Here is an 18,494-nt window from a genome sequence, read left to right as displayed (position 1 = left end):
CAAACCCTTCCAGTATTTTCTGTTGGTCATGGGAGTTTTGTGTGCCAAGTTTGGTTCAATTCCATCGTTGGTGGGTTAAGAATGCTCTTTGATTGTAGGTGAACTACAAATCCCAGCAACTACAACTCCCAAATGGCAATATTAATTTTTTTGAGTGAAGGACATACATTGGGTTGTTAGGTGTCTTGTATCCAAATTTGGTGTCAATTCGTTCAGTGGTTTTGGGGTTATGTTAATCCCACAAATGAACATTACATTTTTATTTATATAGATTTAAAATGGTTTTTCTTTGTCCATGTGGAGAATCTTCCTCGGCAGCTCATGAAGCAAGAGCACACTCCAAACTTTCTCTCTCTGCTTCACTTTGCTTCTCTGCAAGCACCTGCATAGCTCAAGCCTGAAAAGTGTAACAGTATTCAAAAGTCCCAGGCTCAGCCATCTCCCCAAGCGAAGCTCAACCAATCACTTTCATGCTTCCTATTTTACAATTGACACACACACACTAATTGTCTTACATGCTCTAACACATTTTGTGCATGTAACCTGTTGAGGAGCTACTCTGAGCACAAAACTCTGTAGCTCCCCATATGTTTGCATAGTTCCGCTTCTGCAGTGTTACTCTGTTGTTGTTTTCTCCAGAATGTTTTTCCCCCCTAAGGTTAGCAATGATCCCTTTTTCATCCAGCTGACATAGTCTGAGCTCAGATTGCATTGTTTTCCTTCTTGGCATATGCATCCCCGGCATTCGAAGGATGAAAAGAAGAGGAGATATTTGGGCGAATGCTTGGCTGGATAAACAACAAAGATAAGAAGTAGATCTGTCGCTCCCGAAGACGTGGAAAAAAAATACCTTGGCGGGCAGAGACTCTGGATTCTTTCCAGTTTGCCAACTACCGCTTTGAAGGATTTGGACATGGCTGGTCTTTGCAAAGCTATTTTTAGTGACAGAAGGGAGGCTGTGTATGAAAATAGCTGGACCTTTTCCTCCTCACTTGGGGCGGAGGGAGTTTTCTTGCCACTACTGGCTGTACTTTTTGCACGGATAAGGCCATTCTGCTATACTTGTGCTTCAGCTATATTGTACAGCCCAGAGGGGAGGGTGACCACTAGTCTTTCTTATTTCACTAACACAGTTATGGGCAAACTTGGGCCCTCCAGGTGTTTTGGACTTCAACTTCAACTCAACTTAGAGTCCAAAATACCTAGAGGGCCAAAGTTTACCCATGCTTGCTGTTGTTGTTAGGCGATTCCTCATAGCCCAAGGATGATGGTCCTCCAAGTGCAGTGTCTTGGCAGTGGATCCGTAGGTGGCTGTACAGTGAGGACATCAGTTTCCAGACAAAAGGCGGTCTCGGTCAGGTTTGGCTTGACAGGCCTTCCTCTTGGCACGTTTCTCCCTTTCACCCTCAATTCGTGCCTCTTTGAATCACGCAGTACTGCTGGTCATAGCGGACCTCCAGCTAGAGCGCTCAAGGACCAGGGCTTCCCAGTTCTTGGTCTCTATGCCACAGGGTTGGCTTTGAGTTCATCTTTCAATCTCTCTTCCTGTCCACCAGCATTCCGTTTTCTGTTCTTGAGTTGAGAGTATGGTAACTGCTTTGGAAGACCGTGATCTTTGGGCATTCGAACAACGTGGCCAGTCCAGCAGAGTTGATGGTGTAGGAGCATTGCTTCAGTGCTGGTGGTCTTTGCTTCTTCCAACACACTGACATTTGTCCGCCTGTCTTCCCAAGAGATTTGCAGGATTTTCCGGAGGCAACACTGATGGAATCGTTCCAGGAGTTGATGTGACATCTGTAGACAGTCATCGTTTTGCAGACATATAGCAGGGTTAGGAGGCAAATAGCTTTATAAACAAGTACCTTTGCGAGTTTTTGGAGAACGGGAGAAGTCCCAGCAGATTGGAGGAGGACAAATGTGGTCGCAATCTTCAAAAAGGGGAAAAAGGATGACCCAAACAATTACCGTCTAGTCAGCCCCATATCGATACCAAGCAAGATTCTGGAAAATATTGTTAAGAAAGTGGTCTGCAAACACTTAGAAACAAATGCGATCATCACTAATAGTCAACATAGATTTATCAAAAACAAGTCATGCCAGACTCATCTGATCTCTTTTTTTAATAGAGTTACAAGCTGGATAGATGCGGGGAATATCGAGGATGTAGCGTATCTTGATTTCAATAAGGCCTTCAACAAGATCCCACATGACCCCAAGGCAAACAAACTAGTCCAATGTGGGCTAGGCAAAACTATAGTTAGGTCAAATTGTAATTGGTTATGCAAAATAACCCAGAAGGTGCTCACCAATGCTTCCTCTTCATCCTGGAAAGAAGTGATGAGTGGAGTGCCGCAGGGTTCCGTCCTGGTCATGGTACTGGTCCTGTTCAACATCTTTATTAATGACTTAGATGAAGGGTTAGAAGGCATGATCATCAAGTTTGCAGACGACATCAAATTGAGAGGGATAGCCAATACTCCAGAGAACAGGAGCAGGATGCAAAACGATCTTAACAGATTGAAGAGATGGGCCAAAACTAACAAAATGAAGTTCAACAGTGATAAATGCAAAATACTCCATTTAGGCAGAAGAAATGAAATGCAAGGATATAGAGTGAGGGTCGCATGGCTTGAGAGCAGTATGTGTGAAAAAGATCTTGGAGTCCTCGTGGACAACAAGTTAAATATGAGCCAACAATGTGATGCGGTGACAAAAAAAGTCAATTATATTCTGGCCTGCATCAATAGGAGTATAGACCCAGGGAATATTGTGTCCAATTCTGGGCACCACAATTGAAGAGAGATATTGTCAAGCTGGAATGTGTCTGGAGGAGGGCGACTAAAATGATCAAGGGCCTGGAGAACAAGCCCTATGAAGAACGGCTTAAAGAGCTGGGCATGTTTAGCCAGAAGAAGAGAAGGCTGAGAGGAGACGATAGCAATGTATAAGTATATGAGAGGAAGTCCCAGGGAGGAGGGAGCAACCTTGTTTTCTGCTGGCCTGGAGACTAGGACGTGGAACAATGCCTTCAAACTACAAGAAAGGAGATTCCATCTGAACATTAGGAAGAATTTCCTGATTGTGAGAGCTGTTCAGCAGTGGAACTCTCTGCCCCGGAGTGTGGCGGAGGCTCCTTTTTTGGAGGCTTTTAAACAGAGTCTAGATGGCCATCTGTCGGAAAGAAGATTCCATCTGAACATTAGAAAGAACTTCCTGACTGTGAGAGCCGTTCAGCAGTGGAACTCTCTGCCCCTGAGTGTGGTGGAGGCTCCTTCTTTCGAAGCTTTTAAACAGAGGCTGGGTGGCCATCTGTCAGGGGTGATTTGAATGTCATTTTCCTGCTTCTTGGCAGGGGGTTGGACTGGATGGCCCATGAGGTCTCTTCCAACTCTATGATTCTATAATTGTATGAATGCAATTTTCCTACTTCTTGGCAGAATGGGGTTGGACTGGATGGCCCATGAGGTCTCTTCCAACTCTATGATTCTATGATTCTATGAATGCAATTTTCCTACTTCTTGGCAGAATGGGGTTGGACTGGATGGCCCTTGAGGTCTCTTCTAACTCTATGATTCTATCTCTACGGATGTCCCAGTCCTCAAACACTCTGTTCTTCATTCGGGAAAATGCTGCACTCACAGAGCTCAGGCGATGTTGTATTTCAGTGTCAATGTTGACATTTGTGCAGAGTTGGCTTCCAAGGGAGCAGAAATGGTCCACATTTTCTAATGTTACGCAATTAAGCTGTATTTTTGGCATTGCAGAGTGATTGACTGATGACTGCTTGAAGAGCCCATGCCTGCACTAACACATCATTCCTTCATTTGTCATAATTTTCTCCCGTTTTTGTTATCTCTTTTCATTCTCTTTCTTCAAAACACTCCTCTCCTTCAATGCCTGGCCCTGTTACTCCCATATTATCACCATCCTACTGTACACTGAAAGAGTAACTGCCCGCCATGGCTGCTGTCTTCTTCCTGTTGTCTTGGTTACTCTTTCCAAGGCTTGGATATTCTCCCAGCCCTGTTACCAAGTTATGACAACTTTTACTGTAACCTTTCTTTCCTGTGACATTCCTTCCCCCTACACTGAATGAAGTGATGTGTAAAGAGACATTTCTGAATTAACATTTAGATCTGTTGCTTGTACTGTTCATTAATTATGTCTGAGTTTTCTTGATATTGATTTTTTTATTATCAAGAGTATGTATCAATCACTGTCCAGCCCACCAAGGCTTCTCAAGCAATCTGCAATAAAACATCATTTAAAGCCAGGATAGAAATATTTTGTAAAAACCCCCAAAGATCCTGCATAGTAACAGAGCTTTGACTGGCTGCCTGCCTAGAAACTTAAGAAAGATCCTGATTTCCCTGGAGATACAGCATATACAATGGCAACTCAGATTCTAAGCACACTCTTGCAAGAGGAGTTTTTTGCCCCCCAAAATGTCCTGGCTGTAGCGCTTTCTGAATCAAAACCACCACCTTGAATTGGAGATGCATCGAAAATTGTGCCATCGCGCTTGGGGGCTATTAGTCTTATTGAAGGAGGGATGGACGTGGCACCTTTTCCCCAAGGGATTGCTTCTTGCCCTCCTTTAGGAAACTGGAACTCCCAAAAACCCAAAACGTTGTAAATAGCTCAAAATAAGTTTTATTGATCACAAAGTCATTTCTTCAAAGCAATAAGCTGGAAAACTTTAGAGGGGTGAAGGAATAGGAACCCCCATCCCAAGCCATAGTAGCACTTTAGCACAACTAATGTCGCTGCACACCGCACTTTTATCCTACGTTCCTCCTACCATTTCAGCACTTTTAACCCTGTACCCCATTGCACCGGCCGAGCCAGTTTTAAATAATGTCTTGATGTATTGCCATTGTTGTTGTTTTGCTTAATTGTTTTGATTTGCTTTGTTTATTGTTGTGTTACGTTTTTTATTGTATTGTGTTTTGAGGCTTCGGCCTGTGTAAGCCGCATCGAGTTCTTCGGGAGATGCTAGCGGGGTACAAATAAAGTTAATAATAATAATAATAATAATAATAATAATAACATACTCTACAGTCTCAATTAGTCCTGGGTCCAAGGGGTTTGAAGCTGAGAAGCCTCACCAAGTTTCCTCTTTCCTCAATGGTTGTGAATGCCGGAGCAAACCACAACCCCAGTTCAGATGGCCTATGTCTTGAAGATTCAGAATCTTCCTTTGGTGCCAAAAGAACCGGCTTGAAGGTGCCTGGGTTTCCTCAATAATTGTCCAGGACGATCTGGACATAAAGCATGAGTCCCAGGGGTAAAAAACCTCAGAACTGATGTTAAGAGGTAACTTAAATCAGGGTCTTTAAGAAACAAGTCTCTTACTCACGTCCATATGGCAGGACCTCTGATGGCAGAATGAAGAAGGAAACCACTCCTCCCCTCCAGGAAGAGATGGAGCCAAACAGTACTGATTGACAGCTACAAGCAACCAATCCATACAACTGTACATAAACATGGTAAAAGGGGCAGGATTAAACATAATACAACAGTTTAAATCTTGCAACTAACAGTTCTATACATAGGTGGCGCCACTCGCGCCATCACAAAAATAGTTATTAAAATACATGGCAGACAAGACTAACAGCTATATTTTGTGTCGGGTGTAACTTTGCAAAGGCGGCCTTCAGTGGAACACTTGGCGACTGCGTAAAGAAGAAGTAATCAAATAATGGATGACCACATCGTTCGTGGGCTGCTGATGATATCCTATCAATGGGAGACCTGTGTTTCCAGGATCAGTGTTTGAGCCAAGAATGCTCTTAGGTTGCAGACTAGGATCCTTCAAAGAAAATGCCACCTTATCACAACACGTTGTGTGTCAAAGCCCACGTTGACTTTTTTTGCAAAAGAGCAGGACTTCTGACTGTCCTGAATTGGGCCTCAGGTTATTCATCGACACATGGGATTTTGGCCTGCACCAATAGGAGCATAGTGTCTCTATCTAGAGAAGTCATGCTACCCCTCTATTCTGCTTTGGTTAGACCACACCTGGAATATTGTGTCCAGTTCTGGGCACCACAATTCAAGAGAGATATTGACAAGCTGGAATGTGTCCAAAGGAGGGCGACTAAAATGATCAAGGGTCTGGAGAACAAGCCCTATGAGGAGCGGCTTAAGGAGCTGGGCATGTTTAGCCTGAAGAAGAGAAGGATGAGAAGAGATATGATAGCCATGTATAAATATGTGAGAGGAAACCACAGGGAGGAGGGAGCAAGCTTGTTTTCTGCTTCCCAGGAATCTAGGACACGAAACAATGGCTTCAAACTACAAGAAAGGAGATTCCATCTGAACATGAGGAAGAACTTCCTGACCGTGAGAGCCGTTCAGCAGTGGAACTCTCTGCCCCGGAGTGTGGTGGAGGCTCCTTCTTTGGAAGCTTTTAAACAGAGGCTGGATGGCCATCTGTCAGGGGTGATTTGAATGCAATATTCCTGCTTCTTGGCAGGGGGTTGGACTGGATGGCCCATGAGGTCTCTTCCAACTCTTTGATTCTATGATTCTACATAGTCCTGAAATTGAGGCGGTGATTGTGAACTTCAGCAGCCTCTTTGATCTCAGACGAGAAAGAGGCATCCAACATACCAAGTTACAGTCCTCCAACATCACTTTCTAAAGGCATTTGACACGGAGGACCAGAATGATCACAGATCAGTGTCCTTCAGTCCAGTATATCAGTCAAATGGCCTAAAAGAATATAGTGATGCATGGTTTCAAATGTCAGTGAGAGAGGACACATTCACATTGTCCAAGTCCCAGGGTAGGCTGTTTTAATCCTGAAACGAGGCTTAGGCACAAATTAGAACTACACAAACAATGGACTTCATCTCAGAAAAGCCTAGAGCTGTAATGCCATTCCCTAAAAATCAGATGATCTCTCTGTCTCTCAATGTATTTCAAAGGCTCAAAAGCCTGTTTAGCCATTGTATTGTTTTTATGATAAGTCAGAAAAAAATGTCCTTGTAGGATTCTTCTCTTCCTTCTAAGATTCTTCTCTTCTGGGATTCTTCTCTCTAGGTTTCCATAAATGCCTCCATAGAGTGACTAGATTTGTTTTGAAATTGAGGAAAGAGTCAAGTGTTGAGTTTGTAACTGTGATATCGTTTTGACATCTCCTACATTCAAACCTGGAGATTCAGGTGGAAGCAAACCATGTATAACTGTGATGGAGTCCACCTCTTTGGTCTATTTGCTCCTATTTACTTTTTTATTGACTTCATATCTTTGAGAAAGTGCGCGCATGCACCTTGTTACAACGAGGCCTGCCTTCTTTTGGGCTTTCGTCTTTAGTTTGTGTGTGTGTGTGTGTGTGTGTGTGTGTGTGTACTAGAGACCCCCCTCCTTCCTAATTCAGCAACTGAAGAAGAAAACAATCTTCTTTTTAATTAAGACGTGATGGCTGTGATTTTTATTGCGAGGCTTTGCAGAAAACTCATGAGAGTTGGCAAGAACGTTTTCATATTGTTTCTTGCGTTTTCCCTCCATTTAGGGAGATGAAGCTTCCTCCCTGTACCTATCTTCATTGTGTCTAATGGAGCTTCAAATTAACAGCACTTCTTGATTATTTGTTCGGGGACAATTGTCATAAAAGCAGTTGGTACAGGCTGTGGCAGGAGTGTGCTGGATGTTCCTGCACATGAAATATTTTAGCTTAAAAAGGAAATGTGTTTCAGTAGCTGTACTCTTAACAATTGCCTAAAGTTGAAGTTCATAAACAGGGGAATATTCCAGATCCTGTGAAATAATTCACAATTATATTCAAGATAGAATACGTTGGACTCACATAGGAGACTGTCAGTCTTTAAATAACTCTTGGGGAGTTTTCCTCCACCTTGATAGATAATCCTGTTGATGCCCTGGTCACTGGAATGGGGAGATGACTAGAGCAATAAACACGATTGCTCCGGAACATCCCCTTTCAAGTAGCCGAGCTAAACCAGCTCCTTGGTTCAACGAGGAGCTAGCAGCGATGAAGTGAAGGAAGAGGTGACTAGAGGGCATGTGGCATTCGGATCCGAGCAAATCAAATCGAACACAGCTAGATGCCCTGCTAAGGTCATATGCCGCTGCAATAAAAGCTGCACAGAAATCCTTTCTGGCAACCAGTATTGCGTCCGCAAGGAACCATCCAGTGGAGCTGTTCAGAGTTGTTAGAGGTCTATTTAATACCACTTCTCAGGATGGGAACCCTGACTACTCAGCAGCCCACTGTGAAGCATTTGCTCGGTTCTTTGCGGACAAAGTCGCTTTGATCCGTTCTGATCTGGACACCATATTAATGGCAGTCTCTGAGGATGTAACACGAACATCTGCTTGTCTGATTTTGATGGATTCATTTCAGTTGGTGAAACCCGAGGATGTGGACAAGATACTTGGAGAGATGAGGGCAACCACATGCATCCTAGACCCCTGCCCATCCTGGCTTTTAAAGGAAGCCAGAAGGGGATTGGTCACCTGGATGAAGGTAGTGGTTAATGCCTCCCTTCGGGAAAGCAATATTCCAGCAAGCTTAAAACAAGCTATAATAAAACCACTGTTGAAGAAACCGTGACTGGACCCCAGCTATCGGCCTGTTTCCAATCTCCCCTTTTTGGGCAAAGTCATGGAACGTGTGGTGGCCTCACAACTCCAGGTATTCTTGGAAGACACAGATTATCTGGATCCAGCACAGTCTGGCTTTAGACCAGGACATGGAACTGAGACAATCTTGGTCGCCTTCGTTGATGATTTATGCTGGGAGCAAGTCAGGGGGAGTGTGTCCCTGTTGATTCTGCTGGACCTCTCAGCGGCTTTCGATACCGTCGACCATGATATTCTTCTGGTATGCCTTGCCAGAATGGGCCTGGGAGGCACTGTTCTACAGTGGCTCCTGTCCTTTCTGGAAGGTCAAACCTAGAAGGTGTTACGGAGGGACTCCTGTTCAACCACACAGCCATTGTCTTGTGGGGTTCCTTAGGGTTCTGTATTGTCTCCCAGGTTGTTTAACATCTACATGAAGCCGCTGGGGGAGCTCTGGGGTGCGATGTCACCTGTACATAGATGATGTCCAACTCTATCACTCCTTCCCTACTTGCTACTAAGGAGGCTGTTCAGGTGCTGAACCAATACTTGGCCACTGTGACAATCTGGATGAGGGCAAACAAATTGAAACTGAATCCAGACAAGACAGAGGTACTCCTAGTCAGTCGTAAGGCCGAACAGGGCATAGGGTTACAGCCTGTGTTGAATGGGGTTACATTCCCCCTGAAGACGCATGTTCGCAGCTTGGGTGTGATCCTGGACTCATCGCTGAGCCTGGTACCCCTGGTTTCGGCAATGACCAGGGGAGCATTTGCACAGTTAAAACTTGTGTTATCCTGATGTGTTTTTTTTTATTTTATTTCATTGTTCTATGTTTTAATCTGTGTTCCTTGGGCTCGTCCCTTTGTAAGCCTCCCTGAGTCCCTTTGGGGAGATGGAAGCAGGGTATAAAAATAAAATTATTATTATTATTATTATTATTATTATATTATTATTATTATTATTATTATTATTATTAGAGTAAAATAATAAATGTAATAATAACAATAATAGAAAAAATAATGGAAATGTAATAACAACAATAATAGAGAAAATATAATAATTAAAATAGAGTAAAATAATAAAAATAATAATAGAGTAGAATAATAAATGTAACAACAACAACAATAACAACAGAGTAATATAATAAATAACTTTGATTTTAGTATAAGCCGAGGAGAGCTTTTTCAGCCTTAAAAAAGGACTGAAAACTTGGCTTATACTCGAATATATATGGTAGCTAACAATCCAGTTCACTTCCATGTGACCTCTTGTCATGTGTCTTGGGGAACCAATACCTTGGACCTGTCCTGATGTGCACATGTTTTGAATTGTTCTGTATTTAGATGGTGCACTTAGCCCAATAACATTTTGCTATCTTCATTGTAGAGGTTGGAGACCTTCGGGAGCTGCAGACACTGGATATCTCAACCAATCATTTAAGAACTTTGCCCGAAAGGCTTCATATGTGCCTCTCCCTTCAGTACCTAACTGCTGATCGGAATCATTTATGGTACGTCCCTCGCCATCTCTGTCAACTTCCCAGTCTCAACGAATTGTCCATGGCTGGGAACTGCCTTGCCTTCTTGCCGCTTGGTGAGTGATCCTTTCTGCCTCCCATTGTTGTTTGGTTATTTTCCCTATTATTATTATTTATTATTATTATTATTAAATTTTGTCCTTTGATGTCCTACTTACATTGTTCTTGTGTCAGTACAATACGATTCCCGCAGGAGATAAGTTACTGGATTTTGCGTAGTTGTGCAAAACTGCTAATATAGAAATGAAGGACTTCTGGTCTAAGAATATCATAGAGTTGTGCTGGAGGTCCTAGGAAATGCCTAGAGAGGACAAATGAAACGGCAGATACTGTTCCACAGATACAGGAGTTGTATTGTTATCATAGGCATAGGGAACTTGGGCCCTCCAGGTGTTCTGGACTTCAACTTCCACAATTCCTGGCCTCAGGCCAGGAATTGTGGGAGTTGACGTCCAAAACACTTGGAGGGCCCAAGTCTGCCCATGCCTGTGTTACAATGTAGAAAGGGCAAGAGTAGTAACTTGCTTTACTCTACTAGCCAAGTGTGAACACATGCTTTTCCACTCTATTTAGAGGAGTTTCTTTGTCCTAGTCCAGATCCAAATTCGCTTCCATTTATTTACTTGTTTACAGTAGCTATATTTATTTATTTAGAAGTTTTCTATACCGGCCTTCTCACCTCAACGAGGGACTCAGGTCGGTTTACAGCATATATAAAAGTACAAAGTCATTACATGTTAAAATAGTACAATAAAGTACAATAAAGTACAATAAAACATCATCATCACAATTACCTAAGCCAAGTCGTCAATCCAGTCATATTCCACCCTTCTCACCCCAAAGGGGACTTGGTGGATGACAGAACACATATATGGCAAACATTCAATGCCGATTATACAATGACAAGACAGACAACAGATAGAAGTATTTATATAAGTTTTCCCCCATCTTTTCGGCATATTTGGAGGCTATGCTTGGTTCCAGCCACAGGGGGGTGCTGTCACTCCATCTCCTTGCCAAAGAGCTTTCTTTGTTTGTAAATCTTCCTCCTTTTTCAGATCGAAATGCCATGCCTAAAATACCTCCCCACTTAATGTGGTTCCTATTCATCTACTCATATTGCTGTTTTTGATCCACTAGGTGGGCAGGGGAGCTGGGCTGAAGGTCAGGAGCTCACTCTGACCTGGCTTCGAACTGTCAACCTTTTGATTGGCAAGATTTACTGCAGCTGATGATTAACCTTCTGTGCTAAAGCTGGCCTCCTGGTCTCCAGTTAGCAAGGGTATTATTAAACAAGGATGACCACATTCCTACTGAATATATATTGCATAGTTGGGGTGACTGAAACCAAGTTACTGGAAGTATTGAGATATTGTTATTATATTCAGAGAATATAGTTTAGAGGACGGTTTTGTGTCTGTTGTGGGTCCCCTTCAGTGGATTGCATAAATAAATGCAACATCTTTAAATGGCTGCCCTAGAAACAATCTCGCACACACACACATGTGCCCATTTTTGAATTTTGGAATCGGTACTGAAACCTCAAAGCAGGCTTTCTTTGAAGGGGACTAGTGATGCCTCAAAAAATAACTTCAGACTGTGGGTTTGGGTTTAAGGGGATATACATAACATGAAAAGCCTTCCTCGTCTGGCAACCGGTGCCCATGAAAGCCCTCCTGTCTTGATCGTGTGTAGGAGGGACTTTTTCACAAAGGGCTTTAGCCATAGTTGGGTTGGAATGGTCACAGATGTCTCTCCATATGTTTGCTGTTCTGTTCCACAGGCTGGTTGCAGTTATGTCCACTGAATGCATTAAAATTAACCCTAACGCTGGAAGGAAAACATGCTTTAGAATGAAGTTGCTTACTGTCTGGATATTTAACAATGTGCTGTTTGACAACAAATATACAAATTCATATATTTACACTGGCAAAATTATATGTTTTACAGCCGTGCCATTCCTTAATTATGTTTACAGATTCTCCTGATATAGAAACAATTTGGGGAAAAATGCTTTTTATATGAAGTCTCTCAGTATTTGACAAATCGTTACGTTTCATTGTAAAGGAAATAGGCCTTTTTGTATTATTTTGGGCATCCTGGCTAGTGAGAAACTGGAGGCGGATTGAACGTGCAACTGATGCTTGTGGGATGTGTTCCTTTCCTGCTTGCCTTCTCAACCACAGTGTTTGTATCTTCTGTGTTTGCACAGAGAAGGCAATGGAAAGAGCAGTGAGAGGGAACTGGGTGTGCACCCTATGGGAAAGCCAATCCCATTTCAAATAATTTTCAATTCCCTTAAACCAGGCATGGGAAAATTTGGGCCCTCCAGGTGTTTTGGACTTCAACTCCCACCATTCCTAATAGCCTCAGGCCCTTTTCTTTCCCTTCTCAGCCGCATAATAATAATAGTGGTAATAATAATAATAATCTTTATTTATACCCCACCACCATCTTCCCAGTGGGGACTCAGAGCGGCTTACATGAGGCCAAGCCCGAACAACAAATTACAATAAAATAAAACCAAAACACAACCGAAAACGCAAACAATAAACAACATCATAATAAAATAAAACATGTAAATACATAACAATATAAAATTACAATAGGCACAATCGCAATGACAATGGACGGGCTACATGTAATGATTAAAAGAGAGATTAATTAAAACTAATTAAAACTCGGTTGAGATAAAAAAAGAGACAGATTATTTGAGGAGGAGGGCTCATTATAGCGGGGGTTGTGGAATCAAACTTTCCCACAGAGGGGGGACGACATATACTCCAACGACAGAACGTTGAGACTAAGCAGTAGTGTGGGATTGTATACCTACTCTCCAAAGGCGCAGCGGAAGAGCCAGGTTTTAAGGTCCTTTTTAAAGGTTTCTAGGGTAGGGGCTTTCCTAATTTCCCCAGGTAATGAGTTCCAAAATTGGCTTAAGCGGCTGAGGGTGAAAAGGAAGAGGCCTGAGCCTGTTGGGAATGGTAGATGTTGAAATCCAAAACACCTGGAGGGCCAAACTTGGCCCATGCCTGCGTTAAACTGCTTCCATTTCTAGCCACAGTTGACATCCTTTAGTGCCTCATTGCTCGATTGCAGACTTGTCCATCTTCAGATACCATCAGAAGCACTGTATGCAGAAAGACATTACGAGAGTAGAGTGGTTGATGTTTCTTTGTGTTTTCAAGCCATCTGTCTGAAGTTAAACCTAGAATACTCTTCCCCCAGTGTATTGAATGCTAAGGTGCTGCCTAAAAGTAGGAGCTTTTAAAGGGGTACTGATCAGGAAGGAAAGTGCAATCGATGCCCTGTGTGTTTCTTAAGGGGCCGCGGTTAGCACAGCAGGTTAAACCACCAGCTGCAGAAATATATTGCCGACCGAAAGGTTGGCAGTTCAAGCCGTAGGTTGGGGTAAACTCCCGGCCGTCAGCCCTAGCTCCTGCCAACCTAGCAAGTTCGAAAACAATAATGCGAGTAGTTCAATAGGTACCACTTTGTCGGGGAGGCACCCATGCAGACATGCTGGCAATTCAATCAGGAAGGCGTCCATGGACAACAGGCTTCTCGGCATGGAAAATGGATCAAGAGCACCTCCCCATGGCCAGGGTTGAGCACAGTCTCCAGATGCTGGAGATGGAAAAGGGGTAGCCTTTGCCTATGTCTGTGTACTGTCTGTCTTTGTTGTTAATTATATGGCGGCATTTAATGTTTGCCATATTAGTAAATCTATACTTAATCGAATACAGTGGCAGGAAATATGGAATGAGAGCTCTCTTCCACAAGAATAGAGAAATGAAAAGGAACTATGGGTGATACGGACCCAGCAGTTGTGCAGTTAATGCTGCCAGACTCAAAGTCAGGAGGGAGGATGGAAATTGTGAAGCTGCTCCATGGCCAAGATAGTTTTGAGGCTACTCTTGGGCAAAGGTTAGGTATACAGACTACAAGGCCGCCAGTGTGGTTTAATGGTTTAGGCCAGATTCCAATCCTTGCTCAGTTGTGAAAATCCACCAATGATGCCCTTGGGCACGTTCCACTCCCTTGTCCTCACAGGAAGGCAATGGCAAACTTCCCTTGGCTAAGCCTTGCCTAGGAAATCCTGTCACAGGTTTGCCCCATGTTGGGCTTAACTTGGAGGCACATAAAAGCAACATCAATGCTATCCATAAGCACATGAAATGGCTACTGCTGTGCCTGACCATTTTGCAGTATGGTATCTTGAGGGCAGAACTAAATCCATTTGATAGCCAAGACCTTTTTGGTATGACCACAACACGCCTTTGCTATTCATAAAGAGGTCTTAGAACCCCAAAGTGTGATAAACACAGGGCTTCGTTGTCCCGGCGTGTGCAGCTCGCCTCTCTTTCTGCTTTCACAATAGGGTTAAAGAACATCACGGCAGACACATAAGACCTTTTGTTCCATCTTCAGCCATGTGGAATGCATATGCCAGTGCCTTGAGGTCAAAGCGAGAGGGGAAAAAACCTTGAATTGGGGTCTGTTCAGGACTCATGCCATTTGGTCAGTCTTAGCAGAAAGGCTTTGATCTCCTTCTCTGGTAGGAGGGAAGTGGAAATGCTTTTAAACAAGCCACGGCGCTTTGAAAAGCCCTCTGAAAACGTCCTTTGTAGCATCAGATGGAGAGCTTCCTTGCTTCACGAGGCCCAGAAGGAATGTGCTCAGTGAAAAGGCATTTTGCAAGATTTATGACATGATCAGATGCTTATAACTCAGAAGCATCAGAGAGTGAGAAGAACCACTTCTAACTGCAACTACTGAACATTTAGAAAACATGTTCTGATTTGGCATGGCAGAGGTTTCGTTATTTTTGAGATTGGCACATAGATGTGCAGACATGTGTCTTCCGTGGTTGAGGGCTTGTGTCTAAGGCCCCATCTACACTGCCATAATCCAGTTTGAATTGCATTATAATGGACATCGTAGACCAGTCATGGACTAACTTTGGCCCTCCCTCCGGGTATTTTGAATTCCAACTCCCACAATTCCTAACAGCTTGAGGCCCCTTACTTTCCCCCTCAGCCACAGTACCCTGGACTGTGCTCTGACTTATAAGAAGCACAGGCTAATTATCAAGCAAAAAGTGGGTGCTAAAAATAATATCATACAAAAGCTGGTGGGCACAACCTGGGAATCACAAACGGACACAGTGAAGACATCTGCCCTTGCACTTGGCTACTCTGCTGCTGAATACGCATGCCTAATGTAGAAGGAATTAGCATAAGTCATCTTGGAACCATTAGCAATCATCTTTGAGAGTTCTTGGAGAATGGGAGAAGTCCCAGCAGATTGGAGGGCAAATGTGGTCCCAATCTTCAAGAAGGGAAAAAAGGACGACCCAAACAGTTACTGTCTGGTTAGCCTCACATCGATACCAGGCAAGATTCTGAAAAAGATTGTTAAGGAAGTGGTCTGCAAACACTTAGAAACAAATGCGGCCATCACTAATAATCAACACGGATTTATCAAAAACAAGTCATGCCACACTAATCTGATCTCTCTTTTCGATAGAGTTGCAAGCTGGGTAGATGCGGGGAATGCCGTGGACTTCTTGACTTCAGTAAGGCCCCCATGACCTTCTGGCAAACAAACTAGTCCAATGTGGGCTAGGCAAAACTATGTTTAGGTAGATCTGTAATTGGTTAAACGGATGAACCCAGAGGGTGCTCACCAATGCTTCCTCTTCATCCTGGAAAGAAGTGATGAGCGGAGTGCCATCAGCAGGGTTCCATCCTGGGTCCGGTCCTGTTCAACATCTTTATTAATGACTTAGATTAGGGGTCCTCAAACTAAGGCCCGGGGGCCGAATGCGGCCCTCCAAGGTCATTTACCCAGCCCTCGCTTAGGGTCAACCTAAGTCTGTAATGACTTGAAAGCACACAACAACAACAACAACAACCCAATCTCATCAGCCAAAAGCATGCCCACACTTCCCATTGAAATACTAATACATTTATATTTGTTAAAATTGTTCTTCATTTTAATTATTGTATTGTTTTTAAGTGGTTTTTGCACTACAAATAAGATATGTGCAGTGGGCATAGGAATTCATACATGTTTTTTAAAATTATAATCCGGCCCTCCAACAGTTTGAGGGACTGTGACCTGGCCCTCTGTTTAAAAAGTTTGTGGACCCCTGACTTAGATGAAGGGTTAGAAGGCATAATCATCAAGTTTGCAGACGACACCAAATACTTCAGAAGACCTCTTGAGTAGCAGAGCTAAACCAGCTCCCGGGTTCAACAAGGAGCTGGCAGCGATGAAGCGAAAAAAGAGGAGTCTAGAGTGCATGTGGCGATCATCTCGCAGCGAGTCAGACCGAGCACAGGCGTGCGCCTGTGCAAGGGCGTACTCTGCGGCAGTGAAGGCTGCAAGTAAATCTCACATTGTGGCCAACATTGCGTCCATGAGGAATCGTCCAGCTGAGCTGTTTCGAACAGTCAGAGGTTTGTTGAACCCCGCCACCTATGACGGGGTCCCTGGCCCTTCGACAGCTGTGAGGCATTTGCTCGGTTCTTTGCGGATAGTCACTCTGATTCGCTCCGACCTGGACGCCACAATTATTGCAGTCTCTAGAGATGTAGCAAGAGCACCTGCTTGTCCGGTTTTAATGGACTCATTTTAATTTGTGCAACCCGAGGACGTTGGCAAGATTCTTGGAGAGGCGAGGGCGACCACATGCATCCTAGACCCTTACCCATCCTCGCTGAAAAAGGAAGCCAGAGGGGATTTGGCAGAGTGGGTCAAGGTGGTGGTGAATGCCTCCCTTTGGGAAGGCAAAATTCCCAAAGCAGAATTCAACAGCGAGAGTACGCTGGCATAGCTGCCCTAGCAAAGGAAAAACCACGCTGCCACGGAGAAAGAGGTAGAGAAAGAGGCGGAGAGAGAGGCAGAGTCTTATGACGTCATGGACGTGCTGGCACAGTTTGCTCCCGCAGGAGGCTAGTTTGCGGTGGCTCATCTGTCTGGAGTGATTTGAATGCAATTTTCCTGCTTCTTGACAGAATGGGGTTGGACTGGATGGCCCATGAGGTCTCTTCCAACTCCATGATTCTATGATTCTAACACATCTCACCACGCTAAAACAGTGGATGTGGCTCTTAATGAGACATACTGCATTATCACAGGATAGGTGGGAAAAGGAGCTGACCTGAGGGATAATTTTAATTGGAGATCTCTTATTTTGTGTGGCTTTCATCTGTTTCCACTAATCCGGTCTTTAATCAAGCACCATTCATGATATGAGTGTTCACTGACACAGAGCCAAGTAAATCAATAGATCTTTCTTTCATGTACAAGGAATGTAATGATTGTCTTCATCTTTTCTTGCTTCCACCCAGATTTAGGTCGTTCCCGAGAACTTCAGTATGTTTATGTGGATAACAACATTCACCTGAAAGGGCTTCCCTCCTACCTGTATAATAAAGTCATTGGTTGTAGTGGGTAAGTACAGCATATGAGTTTTATTACCACGTCCCTTCTTATCTTCGGAGGCTTTCCAAAAATACAGGCTGTCTCCTTCAAGGGAAACGTTCCTTTGGAAGTTTTTTTTTTATTCATCACATTACATTACTTTGAAGAGATTACTTTGACTGCCAGCTCTCTGCAATTGTGCTAAATCTCCTGTATTAAATTTCTCAATATTGAATCCTTCTCGTATTAAGCCCTTTGCGTGCTGCCTGTTTCTTGATGTTTTGGGGACATTTCTGGTGCCGAACATGCGCTGTCAAGCTTGGCACCAGCAGAGTAAAAATTCGCTCAAAATGCAAGTGCTGTCAATGTTTTGATCCTGTTTTATCACTGCTTTAGGCATACAGTTCTGCCCATTGTTTTTGCAACCTAGGAGGCTCATTTCTTCCTCCCTGTATATTGCAAAATGGTCTGGCACAGCAGTAGTCATGTATTGTCAAAGGCTTTCATGGCCGGAATCACTGGGTTGTTATAGGCATTTTTGGGCTATATGGCCATGTTCTATAGGCATTTTCTCCTGACGTTTCGCCTGCATCTATGGCAAGCATCCTCAGAGGTCGTGAGGTCTATTGGAAGTAGGAAAAAGGGTTTATATATCTGTGGAATGACCAGGGTGGGACAAAGGATGCTTGTCTGCTGGAGCTAGGTGTGAATGTTTCAACTGACCACCTTGATTAGCATTTGATGGCCTGGCAGTGCCTGGAGCAATCTTTTGTTGAGAGGTGATTAGATGTCCTTGATTGTTTTCCCTCTGTTGTTTTGCTGTTGTAATTTTAGAGTTTTTTTTAATACTGGTAGCCTGATTTTGTTCATTTTCATGGTTTCCTCCTTTCTGTCGAAATTGTCCATATGCTTGTGGATTTCAATGGCTTCTCTG

General features: G+C 43.5%; 1 protein-coding gene across 2 annotated transcripts in view; it reads left to right on the top strand.

Annotated features, from left to right (window-relative positions):
- LRRC28 (leucine rich repeat containing 28) overlaps window positions 1-18,494 on the top strand; it is a 95,241-nt gene that overhangs the window by 49,386 nt on the left and 27,361 nt on the right. For both annotated transcript variants that reach the window (XM_060755653.2, XM_067471301.1), the window contains exons 6-7: window positions 9,979-10,185; window positions 17,488-17,590. In XM_060755653.2, coding sequence (XP_060611636.2) covers window positions 9,979-10,185; window positions 17,488-17,590 — 310 coding nt within the window. The remainder of the gene's footprint in view (window positions 1-9,978; window positions 10,186-17,487; window positions 17,591-18,494) is intronic.

This window comes from Anolis sagrei, chromosome 9 (genome assembly GCF_037176765.1).
Source record: "Anolis sagrei isolate rAnoSag1 chromosome 9, rAnoSag1.mat, whole genome shotgun sequence".
Classification (NCBI taxonomy): Eukaryota; Metazoa; Chordata; class Lepidosauria; order Squamata; family Dactyloidae; genus Anolis; species Anolis sagrei.
This window is presented reverse-complemented; position numbering and strand designations above follow the sequence as displayed.